Raw genomic sequence first — 25150 nt, forward strand, 5'->3', positions numbered from 1 at the left:
GCCATGGCGTTTGTGCATTGCTTAGCAACCATGTTTAACCAAGTAGAAATTGCCCTCGGCGATAATCTCATCAGGCAAAGTGATAACATGTACACCTACATCAAAAGTATTCTCAATTACAGTAGGGGCACCCTGGACACCCAGCTTTCAGCAGGGCTCTTCTACAAGTATACATATGCACATTTTAAAGCGCTGGATGGTCCCAATAAAGGTTTTGTAAAGAGAGCGAGCTTCGCAGCCGAAGTAAACTGTTTCACCTCCTCGGCCGTTTACATTCCTACCTTTTTTCAAGATAAGCTGCTCATCGATGGTATCGATCTTAAGACCAAACTTACTCGCAACAAAGATCCGTTCTGTCTCATGAGCGGTGAAGTGGAGTGGTATAAACTTGTTATACTGGCCGCTAGTTTATTTGTAAAGAGAGTGAAAGTGTCATCTAGCTTCAGATTGGCACAAGCAGACGTTTTACAGCTATCGAATGTCAAGTACACTGTTAAAAGAGTATCTTTGAAGATATTCAGCATTACCGCAGGTACGAAGTTAACCCAACAAGAAAATGTATTTTTGGGACAACTACTGAAACTCATTATCATAGGGATTGTCGATTATGCTGCTTTTAGCGGCCTGTACACAGCTAACCCTTTCAATATAAAAAAAACTACCACATCACCTACACGGCATGGTTCCACAAGAGTGCTGTGATTCCTGCAAAACCATACAAACCCAGCTTTGAAGACAATAATTTTGTTAGGGACTATCTAGCACTGGTTTCAAAAACAGGAAAACACCTGAGGGACTCTGGGGTTGGCATGTCGAGAGAAGTTTATAGGCATTCACGCTGTTCGCATTTGATTTGAGCCCCGATATGGAAGACGGCGACCTGATCAAAAATGAAAATCTAAACGTTGAAGTACATTTTTAGCAACCCCTGGCGGCGAATGTGAATATGGCTGTATTCTCAGTGTTTGACAGCATCATTTAAATCATCAAGCCCACCAGATTTTGTTTGATAATTTTTAAAACATTGTAAAATGGACACATTTCAGATTTGGTGTTTCTTAAGCAAACATAGATACGCCAATAAATACATTTTAGGAGTATTTTTAATTGATAGGTTACCAGATGAAATTGGAATAGAAAGGCCTAGCACAATTGTGTTTAACACAGAACAACTATAAGGAAGGAGCTCACAAGGGGAGCTCTGTTTTTAGAAAAAGACGCGTTTATGGAGTTTGGCAGAACTGCTGCCTTCCCCACGCACCGTACCTATACAAAACCAACATTTGCATATTTGAAAAAAGCTGCTAAAAGAGTAGAATATAACAAAATACAGGTACAGGATACACTGTCCTTTACTTGCAGTGAGCATTGTATGTATGTTATTAGTAAAATGTCAGAGGGTGTTACGTTTAGAAATTTCTTAAATCTATATTCGAGCAACCTCGCCAACAACGACTGTCTTGTTATGAAATATATGAAAGAAAACACTGGGTCTTCAACAAGCACGGCTAAATCAGCTTTCACAGTTTGTCAAAAGTGTAATCCAGTGTGGGGTGCCTATTCTGTTAAATCTGATCATCTGCTGTGGTTTGTTTATTTCCATTTAAACATACACGTGTTTTTAAAAGATATCAAAGAAGTGGCGAAAAGTTAAAAAGGGTTTTATTCACAAACCAGTTTTCATACTACAAGGACACTTAACATTTACTACAGAAATTAAAAAATGTAAAACGGCAAGTAACATATCTATGCAAACATACACAGGTGCTAAATAAACAGATGTTGAAGACACATTTCAAAGATGCTTTAGACAGGTAACCACATCTTTATTCTGAATAAAGTCTTTTTAGGTTCCAGAGGTAGAGCCTGCTGGGGAAAGCAGGATGACGTGGGCGTCTTTGTGCAGGTGTGATAAACAAAAGCTATAGTGGTCCCTGGAGGTGCATAGGCCGATCCTTTAAGCTTTCAAGTTGTTGCCGGTGTTCAACTATACCTACAAGCACAGAAGGAATGTTTAGTTCTGCAGAGGCACAGAGAAACTGCTCCCATCTGCGAGGTGCTGTCTGCTGCGATTAAATTTGGGGTGGGTGAGGCCTTTGACTAGGTCGTACATGTGGGACCCCACAAAGGGATGACCTCTGTAGAGGACTTCACCTTTTTAGTTCCAGGAGGTAAGATCTTTAGCAGCAGTCATTTTACTTAGCAACATTTGGGTGGTGCCTCTGTACCTTTGACATACATTTTTTAAAAGATATTCAACAAATGGGCCTGCGGTTGGGCGTGGTTCTTGAGCCTCTGGCGGCTGGGTATTGTCAGAGTCCTGGGTGTATAGAGTCAACTTATTTCTTTCATCCAGAACTTGCCAATAATATTATTTTAAGTTTTAAAGAGCGTTTGGGAACAAGGTGGCTTTGTCATAAGGTTTTAAGTTGGTTCAATTCAAAATAGCTTTAATCTCCGCAATCCAGGTGCTGTTTCATTTTTCCTAATGTCCCATTCATCGTTCGCGGGTGACCCCAACTCTTCTAGCAGATGTTGTGGTACCATGTACATTCAGTCAGTTTGAATTTAATGGGCTGGTGATTAAAGGCATTGCAATGCTCAGTAAAGAGCCTATAAACCCTCCTGACTGTCTCACCAATTTCGTTTTAGAAATTAAGGAAGCACATTTATTTCTGAGCTTCTTGATGAGGCTTCTAAGCTTTTTTTAAACTTAGAACTGACGCTCTTACATAGGGACATTGCCTTTCAGGGTGTTTAGCGTGATCTCTGAAATTGCAGCCACTAAAGCATCCAAAGCCCAACACAGGATCGCCTTTCTTTGTGGAGAAGTGTGGCTCACTGGTTAGAGTAGGCAGACCTGGAAGCAGAGGTCAGCCCGGGACCAGGGTTCAATTCCCGGCTCAGCTGGGTCTTGAGTCCATAAATTGTCCATGGACTCGATAATTCTCGCTCCAGTGCATACTCGATTCATGGGTTCACACTCTGCGACTCTGGGCAATAGCTTGCTTAATCTCCACAATGGCCCCTCGCGGCGGGATGCCTGGCTTTCACCTTGTGGATGCCCTGCTGGGTTATCTCACAGGGGAATACCAGAACGGGTTCCCTAAGCAAGCGCTTAGAGACCGGTTGGTGATTTGCGCTATATAAATATCTGCACATTTGTTGGGGGCTGGCTGTGAGTAGCATTTTTAGAAGGGCCAGATTTGGACATAGATGCGCTGACATGGTTGAAACCTTTTACTATAAGTTCTAAAATGTACATGTTATTGGTGTATCTTTAGCGATTCTTTTTATAGGTTTTAGGTATGGTTTTAAGCATATAAGCAACAGGGAGATCAGTGGAAATATACCTGTATGCAGTCTGTGGTCTTCTAGAGTGTTTTCCAGCAGGTAACCATGGGGCTTCTCAGTAGCATTGTTAAAGGCTTCCAAGCAAAACTTTGAGTTTCTGGGGTACACTTGTTAAGCTATAACGGATATCTGCTGTTTGTCTCAGTTTTTTTCATAAAACCAGAGAAGAGGCGTTGAGAGCTATAGAGCTACTGCTATTACCTTTGTAAAACAAATTCTGCACTATGTAGCATATGCTTAGCTTATGATGGTGAGAATATTGAGTGGAGGCTTTCTCCATCTCAGGGTGATCCCCGTCTTCGCTCATGAGATAATCTACAATTACTATGTTGATGCGGCTCGGGGGTAGCAATTAATCATTGTTCAGACTATCCGGTATGCCTTCTATAAATTTAATGTGTGGGAACTTTTGGCAAAGTTCTGTATAAAGATCTTGCCAACACGAATACTGCCATACAATGTTGGTAGGAGTACAGGTTATAACACCAGGAGCATTTTCTAAAAGCTCTTTTTATAAAATAGCTTTTCCCGCAATTTGAGGAGCCTGCTAATTTGCATTGGAACGGGTGCTGCAGCCTGGTGTCCATAGCCGGATCTGGGATATTATTCCTCTCAGTACCCGTAGGGCAGTGTTTTGTGGTCATCAATCAGTACCCTTTAATTGAATACAACGTGCAAACCTTTCATGCAAAGCAGCGGTTGTAATTTCCCACCGTTTCCTAGACCTGGCGATGCTAGGTTGATGGACCATATTTGTTTTTCCATTTTGGAGGTCACCCCTGTGGAATATTCTTTCAACTAATCCTTTAGGCAATCAAAATTGATTTTGATGGTATTATTAGCATTTAGGGTGATCCCTTTGACTTTAACAGCTGGCAAAAAGCATGTCTATGGACCTGAAGAAACATGCTGTACTATGTGTTCTTGAGAATCTAGCTCACTAGTCAAATCCCCCTAATAATCCTCAAGCTGAATCCCCGGGCTTGCTAATTAAAGTAACAGAGTCTGTATCGTCTTAGAGCAATCTGTGTTGAAGCTTATCCAGGAAGCTGTAAAGGTCCAAGCGAGTGTGCGCTATTGTGAAACACACTATAAAGGTGTTTATATTGTCACAAGTTGTTGGATACTCTTTTGTGTACTTCCAGCACAAAGACGTGATTTCATCATCAATAAACTCGCAGATGAACACCTCCTAACACATGCCAAAAAGATATGTATACTTTTTATCATGATCTGTGATATTAGTGTTTGACAAGTTTGTTTGTTGGGTGAATTTTCCCTACAGAGAATTGAGGCACAGCTTAGCTAACTGCCGTCCGGCAGGATTGACTTCAATGTGTTCTGACCTTAACTGTATACCCTCATGAGCATAGTAAATGTCGATATATTTTTGCTGTGTGGCCTAATACACTAATTTGGAAAGCCAGACACGTTTCTTGCTTACCTCTGAGAAATAAGTTAATTTACCCAGAAAGGAGCTTGGTTGTAGTCTGTTCAAAGTGCCATATTTTGTGTATTTTTCCATGTCTGTAACCTTTCTCCAGGGCAATGCTACACCAGGTACCCTTGATTGCCCTTTCTAAATCAGAGTCTTTACACACGTTATTCAGATTGTCTTCTGTGCATGTTCGACACAGGGGAAACATTAGTTTACTCTTGACTCTGTGTGGCAGAACAGGGAAATAAAGACTCCTGGGAGGATAGACATTATTCACCCCAAAGTACTGGTCGATGTCTTTAAAGTCCCTATATATGATGCACGGGTACCCTAGGTGGTACAGCTTCATCTTTTTAACGTACAGATACAACTGGTAAACTCTTAGTAATGGATTTTCTCACCCTCACCCATCCACTTGTATAGCTCTAGTATTCCCCCATATAAGTCATTGTGGTGTTCAAGAGGTTCTGGTAATTTCCCTGCTCTTAATGAAGGAGCATAGTTTCACATCAGATTTTGACATATCTAGTCACTCATGCTCCCAAAGGGATTTCAGAACAAATCTGCTGTTCTCAACATATTGCACATTTAACAGAGTACGCCTGTGCAGTTGCTCAAAATGGATGCCCAACTGGGAGTTGAACTCATGGGTTTGTAGCACTGCAGACAACTGTGGTAAAAACAGACACTGTTTTCAAAGGCTGTAGGCACACCATTAATTGTACGCAACCATTTAGAAATGTGTCCCCACCCGATATTCACCGCCCTTTAAAGCGTGTTGGATAAATGTTTTCCTTTTCAGAGATGTACATGAGCCACTGAATAGAGGGTATAGAATAAGTCTTTTGTCTATCGTTATAGAGATCTGGGGGCACCAGCACTATGCTTTCAGCCTGTAAAAGCATGTGTTTGTAGATAGACATGCAGATGGAAGCAAGCATCACATGCTGAAAAGGGTCTATGTACTCCACACATTTTGATACCTTCGGGGTTCAAAACCTTTTCTTGCATCGTCATCTTTACAACCCCATCTCTAAAGAGATTGCAAGCTTTCCTCACAATCAATACATCTTCCTGACAGTAAGCATTTAACTCACCTTGCAAATGGGAGGTCTTTTCACAGTTATTTTGATACCATTTCAAAGAACTCTTTCTCGACGGACATCATATACTCTACGCCGTAACTGTCGGGCGGAAGCATGGGTCCCACATAATTTGCCCAAGTATTCAAAAACTGTAGGACATAACCTTTAGACCCTTGAAAACAGAAGGCTTTTGGCAACATACTCAATTTTATCGGCAGAAAATTCAAAGTTTGAAACACTGCATGATGAGATCTACAGGAACCTTTTTCATGAATCATATTTTGTAAAATGAAGAATGAGTCATAAGCTTTAGAGTTCGGAGCCATCAGCGTATATCCCCTTGAATTTTGTCTGCATGAAAGTGTTGAGGAAATCACTCATGCATGATGGCCCAGCAAACTCTCAGGAGTCATCTGAAGTTAGATGCTGGGCGAATATGTAGTTGGGCTCATGTACAACATTTTCTTGAGGTAAAGTGTATGTTTAAATTATGTTTTGATATCTTAAATATTTATGGAATTGAGATGTCAGAAAATGTATGTTTAACCCATATTATGTGTTCAATGTTTACACAATATACATTTATACATTTTTAATGTCTATTTGGACCAAAAAATATCAATCAATAGTTTTCCTATATATGTTTGTTTACATAGATGTTGGTTTGAGATGAGTGATAAACACAGATCAAAAACAAAAAAGAAGGATAGAGTGGAAGGAGAGGAAACACACTTAGACAGTAAACAGAGAAATAAATTGCATGTCTGGACGTATTCAGGCTATACTGTCCACAAAGTAACACATACATTTATGGCATAGGGGTTCTTATTGTTGTATAATTCGTTTTATTGATCCTGCCCCCTTTTTCCTTGACAAGATCACCCCCATATATGATAGACAGATCTAGATAGTATGACAGCAATCTGCGAGTAGCACCGCAATGCTTTCCGCCAGACACACGTTGTTCTCACCGCTGCTAAAGATGAGCAACCACTGATGCTTTTTTCAATGACTGTTGTAAAGGGTGATTTTTAAGGTTCTGTACACACACCCCTCTCACCACCAGGCAACGACGGCGACATTTCTGAAGGTGCAGAAAGCTGTGATTTTTGCTTTACTTTGTAAAAGTGTAACAAGGTTTTCTAAAAATTCCACAGCGTCAAATACGTCCTATGAGGAATGGCTTGCAAACAAAGGACTGTCAACACCCTGACCGTGGAAGTGGAGCTGGAAAAAATAATTTGGCCCAACACCTTGCAACAAATGCTCGATAAGAGTTTGTATGGCTTGGTGAATAAGTAAAAAAAAAAAAATGATCCGCAGATCTTATGCGTTCCAAGGTAGCAAGGTGGAACTCTTCATAATGCTCAGTTGCTCGAAATCTCTCTACATCTCTCTGGTACCTTCTGGCGCTCTCTAAAAACACTGACTCATAATCCTGAGAATGGAGATCTGGATGGGAGACGCCGATCTCAGCCGAATCATTTAGGGGAGGCTCAATATGGTTCTGATGAGCAACGTTTTTATTCCACCTTGTGACAATGACTCTGGCTTTCCTTAATGTATTAATTAAAAGCCAACGCTGATTGGCACTAGTAGCCCACTTTTGTTTTTTGCCACCCCACCCTTTTTTTAGACACTGTTCCCGTACCAGTTTGTACAGTCTCAGGAGTACTCCTTGAAGTCCCAGCTATCGCCGTGTCACCATCCTTTAGTATTTTGCGGTCTCCACCGCTGCATTTTAGCTTGATATTTCTGTGTTTTAGACCAGTTCTAGTATGTGGTCCGTTTTGTTTTTACAAGATAGCACCTAGGAACCTCTGAGCTTTAGAAATAATCTACTGCACCTTCTTTTTATTATGTGCTGCTTGTCTTCACCTGTTAAACAAAACTGTGCCCTGGAGCGCTGGGGCTCTGTATCTCTGGTGTCAGCATGAAATATTGTTCAATTGTGACCTGGCTGTTTTTCTTGGAATTTAGAACAATGTTTTTGCAGCGTCTGTGTAGTCTTCATTACCCCTGCATGCCTGCTTCTTCCACAGTTAATGGCTTTAGTGTTACAGACTGATTTTAGTTTACTTTGACCTGCGTGCAATTCTTTAATGCAGACACCCATCTAATTTTTCATGTCCAAAACCCTGTATTGTGGGGCGTTACTGTTGTGAGCAGGGTTCGGGTGTATATTACCCTGAATCTCACTGAGTACCACTCCCTTCTCACCACCCCTGGCACACTCCTGTTGTCCTCCCAATGTCTGCTCAAGAAACTCTCAACCACCCTCTGAACACCACAAGTGATTATCGGCCCCTGTACATAGGGATGACGCTGGGAGGATCTCTAGTTCAAAGCTTTGATTAAGACACCAAGGTCGTTCTGTACTAGTGTTGTGGATCGAAGAGGTGGTTGTGGCGGGGTTTACAACTGATGCAGGGCTAGTTGGGGAGTATGTGTGTGGGGGTGTAACTGGGGACAAAGCATGCTAGTAAAGATGCAGAATCTTATCCCAGTTGGTAAGATCTACACCACCTTGGACCTTTCCAGGATTGTGAGCTAGCCTCTGATTAGCCTCCTGCGTTAAAAGACAGAGTGGCTGGGATTGATGCTTTGGGGAGCATTTTAGAAAGCCGTTGCACTTTGCTAAGATCTCTGAAGAGCCCTGCGACTGTAACAGCCATCTCAGACGCCTCATGTGCTTCAACACCATAGGTTGATGAAGACTGAAGACATTTAGGGGTGATTCTGGAGACCCTACACGGTTTAAAGCTTCATTCGGTCTCTTAGGGGCTGGAGGATTATGTGTGGTATTATTTATGTGGACCTGGTCGGTGGGGTTATGGTTTAGGATTAGGTCTAATGGGACAGGATGTTGAGGAAGTCATTGGGGTTTCTTTTTTAAGGAAAGGTCCAATTGTGTGTTTGGTGCTGGCTCATGGCCGCTAAGGGAAGCTACATCCCCAATCATAAACAGTTCCATTCGATGTACCAAGGGAGGCAGTGCAGGGGGTTGAGTATCTTATGTCTCAAACGGATTCGTTAAAAAGTAAGTACTTGATCTGTTTTGACACAGGGTCCCTCACAGGTTGTAGGTTTTGGTTCCTCCGGGGGATGTGCTGACGTTATGGCCTTTTGCGGTAAAACATTCCTTTGACCCTGTTTCTGTGCAATTTCAACGTTGTAAGTGTTGAATATTGGGGCTGAAGTGCTGTCTCTCTGTCCTTTAGATGAACTGCCGACTGTTGACCATGTTTATGTAGAGTTTCAGCCCCGCAGGGCTTGTGCAATCAATCTAGGGATTAAAAGATCAGAAAATACACATTAGTAAAAGACATTCAATGCCTTTGTAGTCACACCGTTATAAAAAGAAAACTAAATAACTCTTTACATTGTCAGAAGACCCCTTCAGCTGATGCAGGAATGTGGTCCATAAGAAAAAATACATGTTAGGATGTTTAGTATGCTATAGTTCATAGTACACACCTTATGTGCCCTTTTGAGGAACAACCTTCTTTGTGGAGGGGCCGTCTACAGGATCCTCAGGTTTTCTTTTTTTAACAGAGGTTCAATCCTCTGCAAGCTCTTCTGTGTAATACTACTGATGTTTGGGGCTGTTTTATGAACAGGCACAGCATAGTTCTGGGATCCCAGCGCAAGCTGGGTGGCAGTGAAGAAAGGAATCAACATTACATTCCCACTGTTAGGCAGTTGTTCAGTGGTGAGATTCCTTGGGGGGGGGGGGGGGGGGTAGGGGGATGGCGAGTCTAGGGAGTCTAAGATGCACATGAGCACCTTTACACAACTTTAGGTAACAAGACCGGTGTTATGTACCTGCAAGCGGGAGATTACACTGAATTCCATCTAAACTGGGAGACGCGTGTACCTCCTTCTGTGAGGTAAACATTTCATATAGCACCACAATCTGTGCACCAACAGGTGTATCGTTGCCTGTAAAAGCACACAGGAACAATAGATCGCCTTTTAAAATCTGTGATATGTTTTACTTTTCTAGACCTATATACTCATTCATTTTACTTTAGAACATGCCGCATGCACGCACTCTATGACACAAGTGGCACCATAGGAGGAAGGGAAATGGTGTCTGTCATGCTTGATGCAGAAGGGTTGAAAGAGCATGCGAGAGCTAGACAGATGGTAGGGGCGTGCTGGATGGTTCAAGAATAAGGCTTGAAAGGTAGCATGGCAGAGCTAGACACAAAGTGGGGCGTGCAGGATAATAAGGACAAATAAGGCTTGTAATGGAATCAGAGCTACGCAGACCTAAACATACATCTGTACCTATTGTGCAGGTAAGCAGTTCCGTAATGTCCCAATCTGAGGGTTGTACAGGCTGCACCACAAACAAGAAACAGATTTAATTGAAAGATGCTACAGCAATCATCTACACTTACAATGCTGTTTTTTTTCTTTTCTTAACCAACCCTGTCAAAAGTTAACACATCAGAAGCCTATTATGCTGGGAAGGATGAAGGTTTGCTAGGCCCACTGGAATCTTAACCGAGAACTGTTGGTTCGAACTCCCAGTCCCTTTCCTGTTAGACCCCTAGAATCCTCAGCCACCCCAACCCCTTCGCAGCATACAAAACGATATCAGCATTTCACAACATATTCAATTTGCCATGTTTAATTTCACAGTATACAAAATAATATCGGAATTCAACAACAAATTCAGTATGCCTTGTTTGACATCACAGTACACAATACTACATCAGAATTCAATAGGATATTCAATTTGCCATGTTTAACATCACAGCATGCAAAACAATATCAGGATTCAACAACATAATCAATTTTCCTTCTTTAACAAAAATTATCAACCATTGATAGCAGTGGCATTGGCCCACAGACCCCCACCTGCACAAATCTTATGAACAAGCCCTTAATAAAGATTGCCGCCACGGCCAAGCCCCTTTGTTTAAAACCGACGCCTTTAATACCCCATTGGCTTTTGAAACACGGTTTACATTGTGTCTATCTGTTTGAAAGCTGCACTGAATCTCTGTCCTCTAAACCACGTTTAAAACACACTGACACTGAGACTCGCTATTTCTCCTGAGGCGGATGCCGGGAGTTGCACACACACACACTTGATATTGTGATTGCATTTAGACTAAATTCTGCTCTCAGCGCCATTTTTAAAATAATTCGTTTTAACCTGCGTTAATGCTTATTTTTGCTTTTTGGCACTTTAAATTACCTCGACCTCACCCTCACGCGAGACTCAGCTGATTAAGGGCTCAGTCCGGCCTCGATCTTAGGAGGCGAGGGGAAGGAACGCGGCGGCCATCTTAGGGAGGTATCTCCCAGGCTGGGTGCAGTACTAGTTGTTGAGGCACTGCAAGGCACTCGGGGCTAGTATTTAAGCATACGGGTATGCCTCCGCGCAGCGGACGCGCCATCCTCGCGCCAAAGGAGCGCCTAAGGAAAGCCCGTCTGGGCCCGTCCGGGCCAGGACGGGCCCAGGGGCCAGGGCTCCTGCCAGAACAGACCGCCTCTGTCCTCTGATTAGGTACAGCCGGGATGAGCTACTTAGACTCAGAGGTACGGACAGCCTGCTCTGTAGTAAATTGCGAACACATATAAGGAATATTTCACCCTGTACCGGATGTAATTACAACTTCACCCTTGAGAATTTCATCAGCACTCGAGACAGGCTGTGTCTGTATCATCTTGCATTATTAAATTGTCGCTCATTACCAAGGCATGCCACCGAGATTTCCCTGCTCTTAGAGGAACGAGATCTAGATGTGTTATTTTTGACGGAAACATGGCTGAGCGATAGCTCAGACTCAGATCTCGTTCGAGCATTACCCCACAACTATTCTATCTTGAGACACGACCTCCCAGAGGGTAGGGGGGGAGGGATTGCCATTATTTTTAAATCCACACTGGGATGCAGGGTTGAAAATGCAGCTATAAAAGGTGCGAAAAGCTTAACATTTGCTATTTCCTTCTCCTCCACTTGCACCTTGTCGGGCCTCCTGCTCTATAGGCCACCAGGTCCCTATGGCCAATTCTGCGAGGACCTCTCTATTAGCGCTATTAATTACGCTAGTACCACTGCTAATTTCACGTTACTGGGTGATTTCAACATCCACTCAGACGAGGCACACTCACCAGCTTGCATCAGTCTGAATGCAGGATTGGAAGTGCTCCAGTTGAGGCAATTAGTGGTAGGCCCTACCCATAGAGCTGGACATACCCTTGACCATTGTTATATCAATCTGGATACTCTTAGCTTTGAGAAATTAATTGATACTCCCTGGACCGATCATAAATTGCTGCTCCTCTCCTTTGCCCCATCAGTATTGCCTGGACCCTCCAACATGACGAAGAGGTCCATACGGGTTTGGTCCAAACTTCCAACTGAGAGTTGGAGGAAGAAACTGATGGAAACACTACCAACACTCACCCAGGACCCTTTGGTAGCTGATACACAATTCAACCAATGGGTAACGTCCTCTCTGGATGCCACCCTCCCCAAAAGCGAACTTTCTCACAGAAGTGGCAATAATAAACAAGCATTTGCAATGCAATAGGTCTCGCATTTACGCGAGTTTGAGCTATTGGCAATGAAAATGACAATGCCTTTTATTTTTGTTTTTTGAACATAAATAAAAGGCATTGTCATTTACATTGCCAATTGCTTAAACTCGTGTAAATGCGAGACCTATTGCATTGCAAATGCTTGTTTTTTTTTAAATATTCCACTTTGCTCCACTGAAATGTTGGCATGTATGCTAACTGGTTGCAGGATTCTTGGCACATGGAATAAAACATCAGTAGGAATGTAAAAGAACTGTTTGTAGATTCTCGTGTTACCCTCTCCATGTCGCTTCAGTTGCACATAGGAGGTTAAAGAGAGTTAAACAGTGGAAAGAGATCAACCCAAGGAAGTCTGAGGAGCCCGGTGGGTGCAGAATGGCTCAGCGAGTTAGTCGTGCTCTCTGCTGAGTGTATATGCAGTTGTCTGCGGGTCCCTGGCAGATCCGACTCCTCCTTCCATCCTTCACGAGCCACTAAGCCAGTACCATTTATACTGGTTATGCAATAAGTATATCTCTAGCCCCATGAGCAATTTGGATATTTGATTGAAAGAAGAAATGACCTCGGAGTCTGGACGTGAAACAAAACCTTGAATTGAGTTAGTCGGGCTTGATTGAGCTGTGCTTAGAAATCAGAGCCCCTCCCCCGTCTTAAGCTGGGACATTGACGCAGCGGGTGTTGGCTGATAGCTGACATTGGAGTACAGCTGCGCAAAAGAAGGGCGGAGCCTTCAAGTAGGTGTAAAAGGCGACTTTTGACACTTTCAGACATTCACAGAACCCGAGTAGGTTTTGTAATCGGCCGTTTTTAGTGCCTTGTTAAAGCGACCCAATGGAGACACCCACCACAGGGAGTCATGGTTCAGCCTACGAAGGGGGCCAGGGAGGGGCCTGTGCTTTTAGCGCCTGCTGACTAACGAACACGGAGGTCCGGTGAACCTCCAGGCCTGGTGCTCAGAGATAGAGAACGGTGGCGCCCTTACTGATGCTAGTAGATAAATGGAAGCAGCAGGGGGCCCCTTTCTGTGCTCACTGGACAGCGCCCCGGCTGGGCGGTGAATGGCCTGAACCCAAGCATCGCTGCACCCCCCACAGGTCGCCTAAATCACCCATAGCTTAGCAGCCTTACGCTGAGGCGGGTGTTGTTGGTGCTTTGTCAGCAGGGGTGAGAGGGTGGAGGGAGGGCAAGGAAGGGGTGTTAAAAACATCGCCACAATAACGAATGACGACTTTAAACAGCCAAATCTGACAGAGAAACCAGGGGACACCGACAAGGCTGGTGCAAGGTAGGAGGGGCGCTGCTGTTTGCATGTCCTTAATGCGCACAGCTCCGCGCGCGCAGCTCGAGCCCTTCAGAAGAATGACGGCCTGCGCCCAGCTGCCCATGCCCAAAGCCGGACCGCCAAAGCATGTTGTGGACTTCGTCTTTGATGAAGTATTATGATCACCAACAAATGACAACATTCTGGAGAAATATAAAAATATTTGGGCGTTGATTAGGAGGGTGTAACGTGTGGTGTGCCTTAATTATGTGAATTTTCTCCAAAATTTACTCCGTGTGAAAAATGGAAATCCATCATTTAGCACTATATTTGAGTTTGAAATCACTCCTTGTGTCAAGTTGTGATGCAAGGATGTATTGCGACCTAAAACAATAGTGGCAAAAGCAGCGTGAACAGCAGCTGTTCCCATTCTGTTGTTCGCATGCATTTGTGGTATTTTTTACCGAGAATGCGTTCTCTGGAAATTATTAATGCGAATGACTTATAAATACGTGGTTTAGCGTAATGGTGTCATTTCGGGAATTTTGTGTAACCTTCAGAATGCCTAATTTTCAAAATTATTCGAATTACGATAACGTTATTAAAATTTTCCCAGCCCTGGTGTTGATGGCCTAATTGGATAGCTGTAAGGTACTTCTCAAACCGCCAAAGTTTTAATGGCAAGAAATGCAGCCAAAGGTAATGGAGTTCTTCAAATTACACTGTTTCCTCAGTAAAATAAAATATTTCCCAAATCTGCTCACGTGCCACTTCTAAAACACCGACATTACTCCATTTTATTTTACGAGACTTGAAAGGAGAAACAACGAGCGCTTGGGGGCGGGGGAGCGGACCCTTTGAAGTGCTTCAAAGGAGCCAAAGCTATAGAGAAGGGAGGGGGGAGTGGGAGCAGCTGTGCACGTGCATGTGATCGTGCACTCAAGGTTTAGGCCAGCCAAAACTGTGGGTAGCACTTTGAAAATCCCACATATAAAATGTCTCTTTGAGCCTTTGGCTCGCGAGACCTAAAAACCATGGTATTCTCTAGAATTGAAAGCCCCTATACGCCAATGTAAGCAACAGGAGAGACAATGGCGGAAAAACTACTCAGAAGTTAGTAATGACACCTATAAATTGGCCCTGAAGAAATACAAACAAGGAAGTAAATCTGCCCAGTCAACCTACTATCAGGAAAAAATTGATTTGGCCTCCAATGACCCCAGGGAAATTTTCAAAATCTTTAAATCCTTGGTTACTCCCCCTGCTCCGATTAATGACCCTGGGTTGGCAAACTTGCGCTGCAATGAATTAGCACAATTCTTTTCCAATAAGGTGGATAACCTCTTTTCTTCATTTAAACTTATGCCCAGTGAATCGATCCTGCCCCTTCCAATGGACACCGGTAACCCCGGATTGGATGAATTCTCCCGGCTAGATGGTCCTACAACTATGTCCCTCCTGAAAAATCTGAAATCAGGCTCTCCGGCGGACCCCGCCCCCCCTACCATTCTGAACTTGGTGTCAGATACTGTGGCCCCGGTTATTCAAGAGATGATTAATGCCTCACTGGCATCAGGCACGGTTCCCCCTTCCTGGAAGCAGGCAAAAGTGAAGGCACTATTGAAGAAGCCAAACCTAAACCCGGAAGATTGGGCCAATTATCGCCCTATCTCCTCACTGCCAACTATCAGTAAGCTCGCGGAGAAGCACGTCAACTCGCTGTTGGGATCTTACCTTGAAAACAGCAATTCCCTCCATATCACTCAGACAGGATTTAGAGCTAAGCAGGGCACGGAAACAGCCCTAATTACTGTTGTGGAGGAAGCTAGGAAGATTGTGGACAATGGAAACAGCGCAGCCATTCTGTTATTAGATCTTAGCGCCGCCTTCGACACCGTGAATCATTCCATCTTGATTCACAGACTGATGGAAGTAGGTGTCGGGGGAGGCGCACTAAAATGGCTGCGCTCTTTGCTGTCCGATAGGACCTTTGCGGTCTTTGAGGACGATGCCTGCTCCCCCCAAATGCGTCTGCAGTGCGGTGTTCCCCAGGGTTCAACCCTCAGCCCTACCCTATTTAACATTTATATGAGTCCCTTGGCTGAGGTGGTGCTGCCCTGGGGAGTACAGCTGGTAACGTACGCAGACGATACGCAGCTTATCATCTCCCTGGCCTCCCAGGATGCTCCATTTGAGAATCTTTCCTTATGTCTCAACAAAGTACAAGAATGGATGGATCGATCGTTCTTAAAGCTGAATGGAGCAAAAACGGAGGTGATGTTGCTGGGGTATAAACCATCTAATACGGTAGAGGGCTGGTGGCCGTCTAATCTTGGCCTTCCGCCTTCACCTAAAGAACAAATTAAGAGCTTAGGGGTCTGGTTGGACCCAGCCCTAAACTTTGGTGTTCAGGCTCGCAAGGTGGCAGGAACTTGCTATGCCATCATTAGACTACTTAGGAAGATAAGTAAGCTTCTTCCGTGTGAGGCCAGGAGAATACTAGTGCAGGCGTTGATTCTTTCACGCCTGGACTATTCGAATGCATTGTATTTAGGCACCACACAAGCAACTATTAAAACCTTGCAGACAGTGCAGAACTGCGCTGCTCGAATGCTGCTGAATGTCCCTTGCCGGACTTCGGCTAAGCCGGCGTTGCGTCAACTCCACTGGCTGCCTGTACAGCAGAGAGTAGAGTTTAAAGCTTTGATTACGGTCCATAAAGCAATTAATAAAATAGGACCATCCTTGACTCAATCAATGTTCCACTTATATCATCCTGGACGTGCCCTAAGATCTGATAACAAGAAGCTGCTTGCAATCCCTAAAACCAGGAGAGTGAGAATGGGAGGCAGGCGTTTTTCTCTTCAAGCCGCCACCCTTTGGAACAACCTTCCCGATCCTATCAGAATGGAAGTTAACCACCTTAGGTTTAGGAAGAGGTTGAAAACCTTCCTGTTTGCCTGATTCTTCCAAGATCTAGTCGAGTTGAAGCGCTGGGATGCCTCCGGGTAGCTATGCGCTATATAAGACCGTAATCATTCATTCATTCATTCACACTTTGTAGCAAAAAACGAATCTTGAAACAGAAGGCCATATAACATCTAAATAGTCAGTATAGCCACACCCAGCTCTCTCTCATACACACGCACACACACACGCACACACACTCAAATTATTTCCCTTTTCTCCACTTTTCCATTTTGTTCATTATACACGAATACTGGACACCTGTATTTAGACATCAACTCTCCTAGACACGTGTGAATTAATGTTTTATTTTTGAGAATACTGCATGAACAAAGTATTTTCTCACACAAAAATTTAACAATAAAGAGAATATAATCACCTCTCTTCAATGTTTCCTCATAATAAATGCATACGTATTAATACACTTACAGCGCCACATTTTCTTTTTTTAATCATTCTCCAAAAAAAAGTGACACTTCAGAAGCTTAGTATTTTACGCTTGGAATTCTGAAGTGCTGATGGCTTAGGCCCCTACAGGCCTAAAACAGAAATAAATAAATCAGGATTCCACAGCATATTGATTTTACTTTGTTAAACATAACAGGCCTCACCTGCCCCAGACATATCAGAACTCTGCTCCCACCAGACTGCCTTCCTGCCTCACTTGAGAAGCATCCTTAAGCCTTACCGAGTGTGCTAATCCTACTAACTCGGCTTTTGACCCAGAACTTTATTCATCGATGCTGCACGGTCCTAATATTTAAAATTAAGCACTGCAGAACCATCCTGTACAAACCAGAATTTCAAAATGTATTACAAGTGCAATTGACAGCAAGCAAAAACGCTATTACAGTGACATTTAATTCACCACATGTTGTGCATTGTATGCTGTACAGAATCCCTGTCCTGTAAACCGCATTTAAAACACACCGAAGTTGTTTTTTTGTAACCCACACCAAAATGCAAATTAACTGTACACATTCAGCAGTTACAAGAGCAAAAAGGAAGCTCATTTTTTTGTAATTTTGAAGTGTAAAGTAAACAAAGATTTTAATAGGATCAAAACGAATCAAGACTTTACTTGGTGGCGCACACATGATGACTAGTCACTGAAACCTGATATCCACACATTATCATTTGTCTGCAATATAGTTTTATCAGTCAACTGTATGCCTGTGACAATTTAATGGCCATTCCAATGGGAAATGTGCTGTCTGTAAATGACACTGTGCTACAGTGCTCTAGTTAAAATAAACAAATCACCCGCCTCACCTCCACTAAAGCTAGGTGGGTCATAAAAGCTTTTTCTAGAACATGGGTACTCAGAAACATTTCCCGGGGGCCACAAAGTACTGTCTGTGTCGTCCCGAGGGCCGCACCAATGCCCGCAGGGCGGGGGTCGGGGTGTTGAAAGGTGGGCGTAGGAGGACGTGAAGCAGATGCATGCTAAAGATAAGATGCATTGGAAACATTATTTGATTCTTTACCTTTAGTTTAGTTAATTGCAAATTAAGTATGCACGTCTCTCAGCTTTCTGAATGTTCCTGATCTGCCATGTGAAGAGCAGCCCAGGGCTGCTGTTCACCAGGTGGGCTGCAATTAAAAGTCATGCGGGCCGCATGCGGTCCACGGGCCGTACTTTGAGTATCTCTGTTCTAGAAAGTGAGACTTGGGTTTAAAACATTTGGGAACCGCTGATATAACGACTTAATATGGCTTGAGTACCTCAAGCCCTCGGGATCTGCAGGAAAGTGCAGGTCTTGTGCACGTGTAGTTTGACATGAATCGTGCCATGTCCTAGCGCCCAGATACCCCTAGGGGTGACAGTGCTGTGCTATACAAATGTTTGTTTGTTTGATTAATTGATTTATTGATTGAGGTGTGTTTCAAGTAGACAGTGAACATGGGACTTGGTGTTTCCTGCTTAATTTGTGGTCCACCCACCAGTTCAAGGCAACTTTTCCAACATTTTCTCCCTGAACTGAGTAAATCATCCCAGTCTGAGTGCCCCTGCAAGTCTGACTGATAAATGAGGTGCCAGCGTCATTAGGAAAGACTGAGAACTTTAGCTGTGTAGTAACTGAGCATGAATGAATGCCGGATTAATTCTATAGAGCTGGGTGTCACACCATCAATATAATACACCAGCTTATCATAAAAGAATGAATTGAAATTAACCATTTTACAACCATGCAGGAGAGCAGAAATGAGCAAATCTCTGGAGCAATAGATAATGTGTTTACTTTCTGAACATATCAACTGATTTGCTTGACTAAGACCCAGATTACTTAACTAGCCTAATGAGTTAGTTGATGCATGAAGTAAACTTACTTATTTCTCCAGATACTTTACCTTTATGCAGTGTAATTCACAAGGGCAAAGTCTGAAGAGGCCTATAATTTTAATCATGTTTATAGTCTCAAAATAACTTTAAAATCGGTTGCCATCTCGCGGTGTCCAGTCCTTATGGTCATTGACTCATATTCTAATCTGGGCACCTTCTTTTGCTTTAGCTGCGGAATTGTATTCTCTCTCATTGATTTACAATAGTGCATGTAATTGTCAGTCTCCTCCTTTCAACAACCGCGATGCAAGTGTGTACACTGTTAAAATGCAGTGTGCCGCATTCACAAATGTTTTTGCATTGAAAACTGCAGGAGAGAGTGACAGCAAAACCTTTGTGAATCAGTCATAAACTATTTGTCTGTTAATGTGTGGTAATATTGGCTCCAAGTGAGAACCATGACATGCATGGATGTTGTGTTGGGATGCACCAATAATTGCTGTTGAGCATTGTAATACCGAGCAGGGCCGGCTTTAGGGCGGTGTGACTGGTGCGCCTGCACTGGGCGCTGACCTGGAAAAGGGGTGGGGCACTGACCTCAGGGAGGGGCGCTGTGTTTAGGAAAAGCAATCAATTTAAAGGCACCTACTACAGAGTACTTGTGTGTCAAGCTTTCAGGCAGCAGTAAAAATGTCAAGATAACTCATGTGATTAATGTTCCTGCTAGAGAGAGCGACGGGGGTTTTTGTCTAGGGGCAGTTTTGACGCGCCATAAAGTAGCGCAGAGGGTTAACACGCCTGCTACAAAGAACAGATCTGTTTTACATGTGGATTAGTAAAGCAAACTTTTGCCAGCGCTTTAAAACAAATGAAATGTATTTGAAAGAGGGGCTATGGAGAGCTGAGGGGCACTTTTCCCCAAGTGGTAGTGAGGGAATGCGAGGTGGAGGTCATATGGGGGGTGCGCCAAAAAATACTGTGCACTGGGCGCCACCAGCGCTTAGGCTGCAGTTATCGCAATCTCCTGAACTGGAGTGTGGGGGGACAAAGGTACCAAATTATAGCATTACACAAAACAGCCTTCCTGACTGCCACATTCAGCTGCATTTCACAAAGCAGTAAATGCCCCATGAGCCTCTGAGTGCTGCCTATTGCCTAGCATCTCGCATATTTCTATCCGTCACGCCATCTGTTGGTAGGATGACAAATGGCATGCAAACTTCTCTGTGGCCACCCTCTCAACACAGCATGCTTAGTAAAGCCATGCTGTGCTATAATTACATTAAAAGTAAAGACTGGTATCAAGAGCTAGAGAGGAGCAAGGTCACCTTGTCACTAAGGGTGTGCACGTTTTCAAAGTTCTGGGACTCGCCAATACACAATAATTTATTTATTTTTTTAACTTGCCAGCTTCGCAAAGCAAGTTTGAAAAAAAGAGTGACGATTCAGCACTCCTTTCCAGCAGTGGGAAACTATTCATGGTTCTGAAAAGGACCTTTCAGGAAGGGCTCAGCAGCCGTCTACTGTCCCCTGTTCCTGGTCTCTTTAGACAGAGTGTAGACCACACTCATCCCTGGAAACCCTGACCTTACTGTCATCAACCGAACGAACCCTGTCCCTGCGGCCGGGGCTGCACGCCACTTTTACCTGAGCTCCTGGGGCCCGAAGTCCCAAACTCCTGCTGCCAGTTCCCCGACTCTGCACATCAAACCTGCAAGCAGAGGGGTTCCAGCACATTCACCCAGGCTTTCCTCATACATGATGTCCTGCCCTGGAACATTCTGTCAGAGACCTTTTAAGGCATAGGCCAAGTGGGCAACTGCCCAGGGTCCCCACCTTCAAAGAGGCCCCTGGGAATGTAAACATTCTCATTATCCAGCTCAACTCTCTCTATTTCCATATCTCAGTCTCTCTCCCCTCTGCCTCGTTCTTCCTTTGAGTCTCTCTTGCTTTTCCCAGTGGCATCTTAAGGATTTTAGGGTAGCTGCAGCTCCTCCACTGTGGAGGAGGAGCATTCCCCCCCCCCTACCAGCTGCCTCAAAACAGCAGCAGGAAAGGAAAATTAAAACGATAAAAAGAACATGTTATTATCGTTTATTTTTCCTTTTCAGCCGAGTCTTTGGGGGCAGGGCCTTGAGGATGACAGGCTGTAGGAGGAGCGGTAAGTGTACTGTGACCAGTGCGCATGACGGTTTGGCCTGCCGCCTCAGGCCGGCCAAACCGTCATACGCACTGAAGCTGTCTTCAGCCTCTGAACTGTGTTGCCGGGTTGGAGACTGCAGACACATGCCTTCTGTCTCACTGGGAGCACAAATTCAGAGCACTCGGCCCAATTCTGCTGCTGCTTCCAGCAGCATGCGAGCAGCGTCAGGATGAGCCGCAATGGGGTCTGGGAGCCTGTGCCTGTAGAGGAGAGGAGCAGAGAGTGTGATGCGACCAGCTACAGGTAAGTCATTTTTTGTAATTCTTTTTTTATTTTGTGATTTATCATCCGTTATCCCCCGACTACCCCCCTCGCAACTTTTCGACAACACCGGCCGTTACTACTTTGGGGGCCCCGGAAAAAAACATTTCACCGTTTTATATGATAACCCAGTTCCTAGTAGTTTGTTTGGTATCATACCAAATTCACTTTGCAGAAAATGAGCAGTACAATTATGAATAGGTGGCCCCAAAATATGTTTTGCCTGGTGCCCCAAAAATTCTGTACCAGGACATCCACTGCAGAGATTTGTCTGGCAGGTTTAGTACAGCTCATCCTCGCTTTTGAATCCTAATTCTAACTGGTGTTTCTCAGCAAAGCAGTGACAGGGAAGTCAGGAGGCTGAGATAAAATCAGACACAGCACACACTGATTACTTAAATAATTGCAACATGGAAAATCATCTAGGCGCCTGATCTGCATGATGTGCAACCTGTATTCCATTACGGGTTATTGTGTCGTTAAATGTGTACTTGCACCATGGAAATGAAAGTAACTATACATGCTAATATGTTCCAGGTGAAACTGCCCTCCATATTGCCATCCTGAAGCATGATCTAGAGACTGTGAATAAATTGCTAGACCGTGGTGCTGATGTCCATGCACAGGCATCTGGTACATGTTTTATGCCCGGAAAAGAAAGTGTATGCTATTATGGTAAGCCTTATATTCAAATATTGTACTGTGTTCCATCAGTAGCACATGTGTAGTCTTGTTCATGCCTGCATAATGTAAATGTTTCTGAGGGCTACATAGAAAGAATAGTTCATCTAACCCTGTTTAAGTGTCTGGATCAGATGCACTTAAAGGTTTGAAATGTGGTATAGAGACTTCTCATTAAGGATACTAGTATGGGGTGGTCCCATTTATGACAATGAAGGTAAGCCAGTTCTGTATGGGTAACTGAGAGGGAAAAGGAAAAGTACTGTACCGTTGCTTTGTTTTTTAAAGATTTGGGTACTGTTGTGACTCGCTTCCCCACTCCTACAGGGCATCGTTAGTGTAAGAATATTTTGAAGTTGCAAAGCCAGGCAACTCACAACTTCACGCCTCCTGTATTTATTTATTTTTTATTTTGCAATTTCACAAAATGCAAAACTCACAAAGTTTTCAGAAAAAAAAGCAACAGCTTCATCGGCCTTGACGTGAAGAGGAATCTATTCCTGCTGCCACTTAGGGCAACATGTGAGCTGCCACCACTGCTCGTCAGTAGTTCTTGTCCCCTACTCCAATGCTCCATCAACTGGTCAAGTTCTTAGTCCCAGCTCCAGCTCCCCTCCCTGTCCCCTGCCCGCCCACCTTTTGAAGGTGCCATGCCGCAGCAGCACTTGCTTGCCCCTCACATTGTAGACTCCCCTCACATTGTAGACTCCCCTCACATTGTAGACTCCCCTCACATTGTAGACTCCCCTCACATTGTAGACTCCCCTGACCTGTTATCTGCGCAAGGATGGTGTGAGGCCTCCAGAAGATTTATTGCTACAGGATGTCCTGTCCACGTTACAATTCCTGGAAAGGCACCCCTAAACTGCAGCAGGTGGGTTTAACTTCACCAAGATCCAATGGTGTAATCCAAGATACCGTGTGCTAACATGACAGAAGCATCAGTGTACACAGTGATGTTTGTCTCAGTCATTGAACGGAGAAATCAATTTACTTGACTAGGCTGGGTCATATGTATCCCTCAGAAAAGGGCGTAATGTAGTGTCGTATGTCAGGGGACAGCAGAGTCCAGAGACAAGAAGACCCCTATTGTGAGTAAGACAAGACTGAGAATGTGTGGGTGGAGTGGTAACGCATCATGGATGCCCTGGTGGAACAACATTTGCTCTACAGGTTAGGAAGTGGAGCAAGTAATGGAGTATCTGTGACGTCATCACCTTATATAATGGTGAAGAGGTATGGAGCTGCTGCAGTGAGATGTGCAGACCCAGTGCACACGCAATGGAGGCTTCTGCACTGAACTGCGATCATTGGAAATGGTGAAAACATATGTTATTTGAATGTCCCTATAGTCTCCAGTTTTGGAAGCTGAAATGGGAACGAATCCACAAGATTTTCAAGGTTACTATTCCCTTTTTGTTTTTCAAATATTTTCTTAACAAGTGTAGCTCCTCACTGGTCTCAGTTAACTCAAGGTTGTAACTTATTAGATTTGATTTATTGTTGGCTGTTGTCTTTCACTTAATAATGTCTATGAGTATGACTATGAACATCTTTATTCGGTTTTACAAAAATAAATCTCATAAAAGCACATAATACCATACATTGAAAAAAATGTTAAAATCACACTTATTGAAATCATTGAAAGTTTAAACGAATCTGCATGTGCCACATCATTACACTGACTCAAAGGAGTCCGTACATTAAGTTAATTCAGTTAGGAGTCATACCGATACCCCAAAGTGACGGAACAGTAACAAAGGACTTTAAAGTGCATAAGTGCCATTAAATAAGAAACAAATGGTACCAGCCACTGTATATGTCTGTGGAATGACTTCTGCATAATTTGCTTCACACAACAGTTAGGCAGCTACCCCAGTCCTGTGATTTAAGTTTCTCTATGTTTACAAGCACTTTTAAGACACACGGAAAGATTATCGTGGCACCAACATGTCATCAATGAAAATGCAAAACGTATCAATGCATCACATAAAATTTCACATCATACGAAAGCTAAAAAAGATGAAGCGTTTGTATAGTCTCTTGCTAGGAAGCCCCTAACAGCCGGAAGACATAGGTTGTAGTTGGCAATGTTCATTTCCCAACTAGTCTGCGCATTCTAACAGAGGCTGCAATAAACCTGTAAACTGTAGGTGGGATGAGTTCGGTTTGTAGAAGTTGGATCTGCAAGAAAGGATGTTAAGGGTTCGAAGTAGTGGAACCATTATAGCTTTACCAGAGTCCCTATAAGGTTTACAAAACAAAGTGCAGCTGTGATTGGATCACGTTGGATTCATGCGGGCAGGCTGCATATCTTTTTCGCAGTAAACCTGAGAGAGATAGGAAACTAAAAAGTAGGACATACTGAGGCGAAATCTCACTAGGATATTTCTCTGTGAGCTGGGAATGACAAGAAGGTATGGTTATGGTGATGGTCGTCCTCAGAGAGGCCTAAGCCTCTACCTACCACTTGCCACTCTCCAAATCCTATCAATTGGCTGTCATAAAGGCTAACAGTTCATTTCTTACTAGTAATTTAGCCTGCCTTTCTTAAATCTGTGGATTGTCAAAAATATCATTGCAGGCAATTGAGGTTCTAGCCATTGAATTTGACCAACCTTGTCTAGGGCCAGACAATCTGTAATCACTGCTTTATTGAGTGATGTTTATGAGTGGCACCGGATAGAAACCCATAATAGCATCGGGGATATCTTAATTGTGTCCCTGCTTAGTATAAGCCTAGCTCATTGTGGCATATGATGGCAGGTACACTCCAGGGTAAGCGTAAAACTTTACGCAGGAAACTGTTTTCACCAATCTGCAATGATGTCGAGTCGCAGAGGCCCCAGATGCTTGCACCGAACGAGGCAGCCAAGATGCACCTGCCTTTATAGATGTATTACCTCAAAAGGAGAGGACCCTAACCTCTGGGTAAACTAAATATGGCTGCCCTATTCAGCTCAAGGTGTACTTTAGTGGGGTGTTTCCATGTGCACCTGTTATCAAAGGGAGATCCCGAGATAGGTGAAAACTGGAACTGTCTAGTTTGGTATCA

General features: G+C 43.7%; 1 protein-coding gene across 1 annotated transcript in view; it reads left to right on the plus strand.

The window, feature by feature from the left end:
• LOC146785832 (transient receptor potential cation channel subfamily V member 6-like) overlaps positions 1-25150 on the plus strand; it is a 304076-nt gene that overhangs the window by 100110 nt on the left and 178816 nt on the right. The window contains exon 7 of the mRNA XM_085635166.1: positions 21952-22089. Coding sequence (XP_085491292.1) covers positions 21952-22089 — 138 coding nt within the window. The remainder of the gene's footprint in view (positions 1-21951; positions 22090-25150) is intronic.

This window comes from Triturus cristatus, chromosome 11 (genome assembly GCF_964204655.1).
Source record: "Triturus cristatus chromosome 11, aTriCri1.1, whole genome shotgun sequence".
NCBI lineage: Eukaryota > Metazoa > Chordata > Amphibia > Caudata > Salamandridae > Triturus > Triturus cristatus.